Genomic DNA, 7,879 nt, shown 5'->3' on the forward strand with positions numbered 1-7,879 from the left:
CTTCCCGCGCCCCGCTCAGGCGGTGTGACGCACTTCCGGCGCGACGCACGGCTGAGGAGCGGGGCTTCCTGTCCCGGCCCGCCCGCAGATGGTCCCGTTTCGCGCGTCGTGGGTTGCGCGGCCCTCTGAGCTCGAACCGAGCGCCCCGGGCCCGCGCTCTACCAGGGGCGCATCCGCTGCTCCCGGAACGTTTCCCCAACGCCGCCATTTTTGCACAGCGTCACCTCCCCACACCCCGGCTCGGTTCCCGTAAGAGCCTCTGGGGCAAAGAAAAAGAAGCAGAGGAGAGGCTGAGATGGGACAGCCCTCCGCCGGGGGGACAGAGGGAGCGAGAACTGAATTACCACAAAATGAAAGAATCCGAAAATGAAACAAGAAACTTTAATTCCACAAGTGAGTGCTGAGCGCATGTTCTGTATCACTCAGCTCTGCTAGGGGGTTGTGACAGGCTCTTTACTTCAGATTCCAAAGTAGGCTGACATTTTATCAGATGACAGCTTGTTCTTGCAAGGCCCAAATGCAGATTTATGCAGTACAAAATAAAGCCTCCACCTCAGTCATAGCTGAAACAATCACCTGCTTCCTTAAATCAAGACAGTCCGCGCACTGTATGGCCAACACCTTCAGCTAAGCAGATTCAGACCAAAAAAAAAAAAAAGCACATAGATGGGAGTTTCCCTGAAGAGGTAAGTGACCTGTATCCATTTCTATGGCTTAGAAAAAGCAATGGGAAAGCTCAGTGACTCAGAAAGGGCTGGAAGGCTTGGGCACTCCAGCTTCAAGAATGCCTCTCCCCTATGGGTTGCTGGTTTGTTTAAGTGACCACAAGTAGTTCTTCAGTCACTTGTGACTTCAGCTGCTGTCCTCCATTCAACTCCTGCTGGTAGGCTCTCAACTATACAAAGCTGTGAAACAGCAGAATGTCCTGGAAGCCCAGAACAAAACTGGCCAAGCAGGCCAAGTCTGCTTCTTCCATCCCCCAGAAAATCTCTCCCTAGTAGTTCTCTCGGAGGCAGTGTCAAGGGAAACATATTGCTACTGTCCATGCTGAACGTGTTCTGGAATAACACAGGAAGTTTTTAGCAAACTGTTAGTCCATTATTTTAAGAAAGCAACACAAGTACAGCTGCCACATGTAGATGTTCTTTGCAGGATTCTAGTCTTCACAGTAGATGTCTTATTGCCATTAAGTTTCTTACAAAATAGCTTGAACTCACTAGAAAGCTTGAACTGGAGATGAGTGGCCGATAAGTCACAAACATTTGTGGCTGTACACCATCACATTCACAACAGGAGAAAGGTGTTTGTTTCTACCCACAGCTGAATATTGCTGGGAGAGAAGAATTGGATTTCTGTGCATGTTTTAGGAACAAGGAATGATTGTCTTAAAGACAGAACAGCATTAAGTCCTAGACATAAAGTCTGAAGGGAAACCAATTCCATTCACCTTATCACGTAACAGCCCCAAGAAGATTGGCTTCAAGATTGTTCTCAGTGATGCTAAGTCAGTCTGATTAGTGGTCTCTAGAGCTGCAGACACCAAACTAATTGCTGTAGGTGAGGAAATTTGGAGCAAGCAGCATCCTGGCAGAGCAACGCATGAGTGATTGTGGATCAATCACATCAATGCCTTTTCCCTCTGAGTTACCAACATAGTTTATTTTAAAAATCCAAGCGAAGCTACAGAGTCACAGGTCAGTTGACTTCTCAGCCAGGACTGGTTGTGTTATCACTCATACTCACATAAGAGACAATCTAGGTAACTGTGCAATGCTTTTTCCTTCCAGAATTCCCCTCCACGATGCACAACAGAAAACCAGAAGGGAAATGATGTGATTGCTTATTGGCCCCGTGAGCCAGCAGGATCCAACTGGTTCAGCTCAGACTGATCCAGAAGTTCAAAGTCATCCCCTTCCGCATCTGTGTCCAAGTCCAAGCTGGCTGTCCTAAGATAAGTCTTTGCATCTCTGTGGGGATTGTCACTGCGTGAGGAGCCTGGCTGAGTGGCTCCTGACAGTGCAAGTTGTATCATCCCTCTGGTGACAAACCCAGCTATGTTGTTGGTAAGATTCTGTACAGATGGCAGTACACCAGCTTCTTCCTGGTAATAAGGGAGATGCACATCTTCTGTTACTTGTGGGCGGTAAGCCAGACTTGGGATTCCAATGCTGGTGTCATCTTCATCATCTAGGCCAGTTGCTTCTGGATTTATGGAAGGGAAGTCAGGGAGATCCCTAGCAAAAGATTCTTCTGGATCACTGTGACCATCCAGGTCTAGAAGAGAAGAATGAACACTTTAAATACACAGCACATGCCAAACACCCTGCAGGCAAGGGCAGCACAGCATGCAAAAGCTGGGCCACTATCTCACCAAGACAGACTGTCTCCTTTCATTTCACAGAAGATCAAACTTGCCTTGATCTTTCCCTCACATAGTGATTCTGGATGCTTGCTTACCTCCCAGCTCACTCTCAAGGAATGCAGATGCTGAACAAGACACTTGTCAGGGGAAACCATCCTCTCGCTCATTCAACAGATAAGCAGAGGGTGCAGAAAGGTCTTAGAATGGAAGAGCTGGCTACATCTATAGTATAATGACATGACCAGAGGGACAAAGGCTGTGCTGCAACAGATCTCTGCAAAGACTGGCAGAGCTGGATCTGCCTTTGAAGAACAACCCTCATTCCTCTACTAAAATACCACACAAATGACAAAGGAAGCAGTACTGAAAGAAAAAAAAACAAAACAAAAAACAGGCCGTTTCATCTCATCCTGGCCAGCAAGACAGAGATCAAGCAGCCAGATCTCAAGGATAGAAGGGAATGTGTATCTTCCCTGCAACCCATCACACTGATTCCTGCTCAGTATTTCTTATATTTGAGAAGCTGACCATTTTCACTCACCTTCTGATCCCTCTGTCAGTGGAGTCTGACCCCTTGAAAGGTTAAACATCCCATTTTCAGTGTATGATACCTCAGCATCTGAATGTTCTGAGTCAGAGATGGTTAGTTCCTTGGCAACCACAGAGTCATCCAGCTTTGAAACAGAAGATACAATAGAAAACATCAAATACTGGAAATCTCATTCCTGTGCCTCAAGATAAAACACGCAATCCACTGGCTGCCAGTTAAGCCCAGTCCTCAAGGGACACTGGTATCTGTGGCTCATTTCATGCTTTACTGTCTAGCCTAAGAGACTGTAGTTGGTACAAACAGAACTGTTCATCTCTAGTGTCCATTATCCTCAACAGCCAGCTTGGAAGTAACATTAAGCTGAAGCTTGCAGCTGAGCACCTGAAAGTTCTACCTGATCCCTGCACGTCTAGAGGAACAAGATTGGAGGCAGAGGTTTGGAGGAGAAGACATTTCAGACTTTACCAGTACAAGGTGTAATATACTTGAACAAGACAGAATAATGAAGACTTCTCTAAAAGAAGAATATCTTCATCTGATTTTCCATCACAAGGCAGCTGCAACGTACTGGATACAGGGCTGTGCACTGCATGACTACACAATGCAGACAGTTTGTTCTTGTTGGCTGAGCTTTTCTGTTTCACAGACACTTCGTTACCTTGGGACAGAAAGCAGCAAGCTCCTCTTCACTGTCAGTCCCATCATCCGTACCCTCCTGATTCATGGATCGGCGACGTACTGCCAGAAACAGAGGCAAAGCTTATCACTGCTGTTAGGACAGAGGTCTGTTTTGTGCAGAAAACAGGATTGGCAGACTGGGACATAACACAGCATACTTTGTTTGTCAACACAGTAATATGATCATTTCTGACTTGGTCTGCTGCAGATACTTTGCTGAGATGAGTATGTTTTGCAGCAACCTTACACTGAAAAAAGAGGAAGGACTATTAGTACTGCAGTGCAGAACAAACAGTTCCGGCAGCTGAGAAAAGGCAGTCCAGCACTGTGAACAGCTTACCCCTAGCGCTCACTACCTGGCACATTCCTGTGGAGGCAGAGCTGCCTTGCTTCCCTGCCAAAGCCGCTGTAAGTATTTGCCAAAGGCACTGGAATGGCTGCCTTTCGAGACATGCAGCACTATCCCTCTCACTCCAAGAGCAGGGGCTTTAGTTGCATGTTGTGTCAGGTATCAAACACCAGTATCTGAAGGGTTAGAAACAGGCTATGGTAACTTACGTTGCTTTTCCCGCTGCTTGGAGATCATGTAGCCTCGAACACTGAAATCCAGCCGCTGCAGAGCTGGCTCCAGCTTCATGTACAGGCGGTGCCCCAGCCTGTGGTACACAGCAAGGGGCCACAGCAGGACGAAGAGCACTGAGAGAAGAAGGAACGTCGATTAGAAATTGTACAGGACATTACTTGGCAAATATCTTACCCAATTTGTGACTCAGTATCACATGCATACAGAATACAAGATCTGAGCACTGAAGGTAACACTGCAGAAGGCAGTTAGAATGGGTGCAATCACCTCTGCTAGTTTGAGAAAACAGAGAGACCAACTCTTCAGTGCTCAGATCTGTAGTTAACAAGCACTCAAATATGTTCTGTCTGAACCAGAGACCTTAGAGCCCTGGTCAAGAATCAACATATTCTAGGCAGAATGTATTATTTTAAATTTAAAGCCACTCACACAGGTTTTCCTCGGGAGCAGAAAGCACTATCCCTCAGACATTCAGGTCCTGTATATCTCTATCCCTTTTCATTTTAAGGTCTGTATTTGGCACAGGGTTCTTCTACTTACACAGCAAGTATGAGAGCAGGAGTCCAGGGATATACCGGCCCAGAACAGCCAGGAAAGTAAAGACTCCACATACTAGAAGGCAAAACTGAAGACATGGGAAACAGTGAGTTTCCAAGGTTAAGCGATGGAATTACTCACTTCTTGACCACCTTGCTCTCTGCAGAATTCTATGTAAAGTTCTAACTCTTAACTACAGCAAAGCCTTCCTAGCATTCAGCCACCCCATTCTAGTATTGGATCAGATACAGGAAGCATCTGTTTCAAAGCAGTAGGCAGCATACAAAAATCTCTTGCTTCAGAATATAAGGAGCTTCCAAAACAGATATGCTAAAAGCAAAGAAGAGGTTGAAGAAGATAGAAGTTTTTCAAGGGGAAGAGTACAAGCACAGTTGCAGGTTCCTCTCTGCATAAGTCTCAAAACAAACAAATCTTGACACACCTTTCTCAAACTGTTAAAATCCAGTGAGGGAGATATATTTGACAGACACCTGAAAATCTATAAACCTACAGAAGGTGGGACTATACTTCCACTTCACTACTACAATCAACATGCCAATACTTGTTAATACTTGTTTTCTCCTCCTTCCTCCTGAACCTGCTTATTCTGCCTGTGCTTTCTATCTCTCTCCAACACTTAATAGTCATGTCTTTCTGGGAAACTTTCTGTAGTAGTCTCCCATGCTTGGAACACACTCAGTCAGTGCTGAATACCATCACAAAGGGATGCCAGCAGTCAGCAGAATGGACATCATCTATCTAATTTACTGAAGTCTATAAATTCTCACCTTGCCAGGGCTTTGCCTCTTGAAAACAAAGAGATTACTTAAGAAGTTGGTCCAAGACACCCATCCTTCAGCCAAATGGTGACATAGTTCTGGCACTCCGAGCAGCCGAGGGTGGACATATCCCCAGCTGCAGTAAAGGTAAAAATTCAGAAACAAATATGACTGCACTGACTTCACTGTAAAAGTCACTTGCTGTGAACACTTGTCTCAGCACTACCTTCTCTTCTACCTCTCGCTGCCAAGCTCTAGAGATGCAGGTCAGACTGCCTTTCAAAACACCACCTTGCCAAAAGCAGCACTTCTACACCCCATTTCTGCAGGCATCTCAGTTCCCCCAGAGCAGATAAGGAGCAGCAATTTGAATCATTCAGTCTACTGTCTTAGACTGGAGTTTTCATGCTATTGGAGGGAAAGGGCAGTGCAGAAGCAAATCAAGTTGACCCATTTGCTTCCTCTACATCTATTTGGTCAAACGCAACTGCCAAGAATTCAACACGAGGTTTCCAAGCAGCCCTATGCCTTACTTAATGAGTCTGATTACTTCAGAGGCATTATCTTTGGTAAGTTCTACTAGTGTTTCTTAACTGCTAGACACAAGTACTTGAAACTTAAGAACAGCGATTCCTTTTGTATTTGGGCCTCTTGCAAATACAAAAAACAAACAAGCCAAAACAAACAAACAAACAACCCAACAAGGAAGTCATGTGGCAACAGGCGTTGAGCATCCAGTGTGGCTCAGCAGCATAAGCAGGCAGAAAGGTGTGCCCAGAGATAGGAAGGTGCTATTAGTAAGAAAACACCCCAATGTTTCGTAACCCACTACTAATACTGCAGTCAGACCATAACTATGCACTAACAACTCCTGGAGCATGCCTCTTTAAACATTCCATATCCAGGCTCAGAAGATATATTTATTTATAAAAAATAGTAAAACAGCAAGCTGTTTTCCTGCTACTGGAGACCCATACAAAAGGAACTGTTTTTAAGACAGCACCTCTACCTCAGGGGTGGAAGGGGATAGAGCAGCAGAGGTTTTACAGTGCTCAAGCAAGCATTATTGTATGCCAATGTAAAGGCAAAGATTAATGGTTCGGGCAAGTCAAAAACCTGTCACAGCAGAATGACGGAATCCAGGGCTCCATTCTCCCTCCACTAAGCAGTTTCCTTCTCTCTTTTCATGCCCCCCCTTAAAGAAGCCAACATTACAAGCACATGCAGCTAATTATTACACAGCATCACAGCAAAGTACCAAATAGCAGAGAATTCAATTAGTTTCCTACCTCTCATTGTCTAATTCGTCAGGTCTTGTCACTAAAATATTAAGAACAGACACTATGTTAGTTGCAAGGAATTTGCCATAAGAATGCTTAGCTTTGGGGACTTAAGTAAAGCTTTAAGGAGCTGGGAGACATCTGAAAAAAGACATTAACTGTTACGAAACAGATGAATCACTCTATAACACATTTTAAACACGTACATGTTACAGTACAAGACTGCAAGAGAGCTTCCTCGTTGCCTCCTTGAGCCTCCTATGACATCCTACAAACAAATGCTATAATCAAGGAAACTTCTTCATTATGCATTAAGAGATCACAAGTTTCTACCAAGTAAAACACAAAGGAGAACTCAGAAGATTATGAGGCAAACGCTAGCACCACAAATGTGAGAAACTCCTGTTATTTGTGTGGCTCAGGATTTTCAGAGTGACTCCAGGAAAAACATGGCCTCAATACTCTTGTGCATGCTTCTAGGCTCATAAATAACAAGAAAAGTCCTGGATTCTGCCTGCTGAACTCCAAATGCTGCATGCTCTGTAACTCTAGATCTGAAATTAGCGCTTAATTTTCTGATAATAACTTAAATATTGCAATTTACCTCCGACTTCAGGCCAGATTTTGTTCTTCCACTGATCCAAACAAACTACTACTATAAGAGTAAACGCAACCAGGAACACCAATCGAAGAGAAGTCAGAGCAAAGAACCTACGGTGAAGAAATGAACAAATAAGTGACCGGCAAGATCTGTGACATAAGTGAAAAGGGTTCCACAAACCCACTGCAGAACTCACCGATAGCTACAGACAGAGAAAAGCAAGCGGCTGTTTATCAGCCAGCAGCCAGCCCGCCCTCGGCGAGCAGCTTATCTCACAGCACTGCAGACTGCCCCACAGAGCTGTGCTCGCTCAGCAGCTGGAATTCACTGCCTGCACGTCCCCTGCCGCCCATCCCACCGTTCACGCAACAGTTCTGTTTTTGCTGAGCAGTTTTACGCTTTAGGATTAGGTGGGAAATGCGCCGAGAGGGATAAAGCTCAAGTAGGCGGCAGCGCTTCCAGGCTGCCCCCCGCGCGCTGAGGAACCAACCCGAACTCGCCGGCCCGCG

At 45.4% G+C, this 7,879-nt stretch overlaps 1 protein-coding gene across 1 annotated transcript; it reads right to left on the reverse strand.

The window, feature by feature from the left end:
• Positions 1-359: 359 nt before the first annotated feature.
• Positions 360-7,723, reverse strand: RETREG3 (reticulophagy regulator family member 3). Its single transcript, XM_010724716.2, has 9 exons — positions 7,667-7,723; positions 7,374-7,572; positions 6,779-6,809; positions 5,499-5,625; positions 4,714-4,798; positions 4,149-4,286; positions 3,571-3,650; positions 2,904-3,036; positions 360-2,274 (listed from the first exon to the last, which is right to left on the reverse strand). Exons 1-9 carry the CDS (start codon positions 7,721-7,723, stop codon positions 1,841-1,843), a joined length of 1,284 nt encoding a protein of 427 aa, XP_010723018.1. The 3' UTR covers positions 360-1,840.
• Between the last annotated feature and the right edge of the window lie 156 nt (positions 7,724-7,879).

This window comes from Meleagris gallopavo, chromosome 29 (genome assembly GCF_000146605.3).
Source record: "Meleagris gallopavo isolate NT-WF06-2002-E0010 breed Aviagen turkey brand Nicholas breeding stock chromosome 29, Turkey_5.1, whole genome shotgun sequence".
Taxonomy (NCBI): Eukaryota; Metazoa; Chordata; class Aves; order Galliformes; family Phasianidae; genus Meleagris; species Meleagris gallopavo.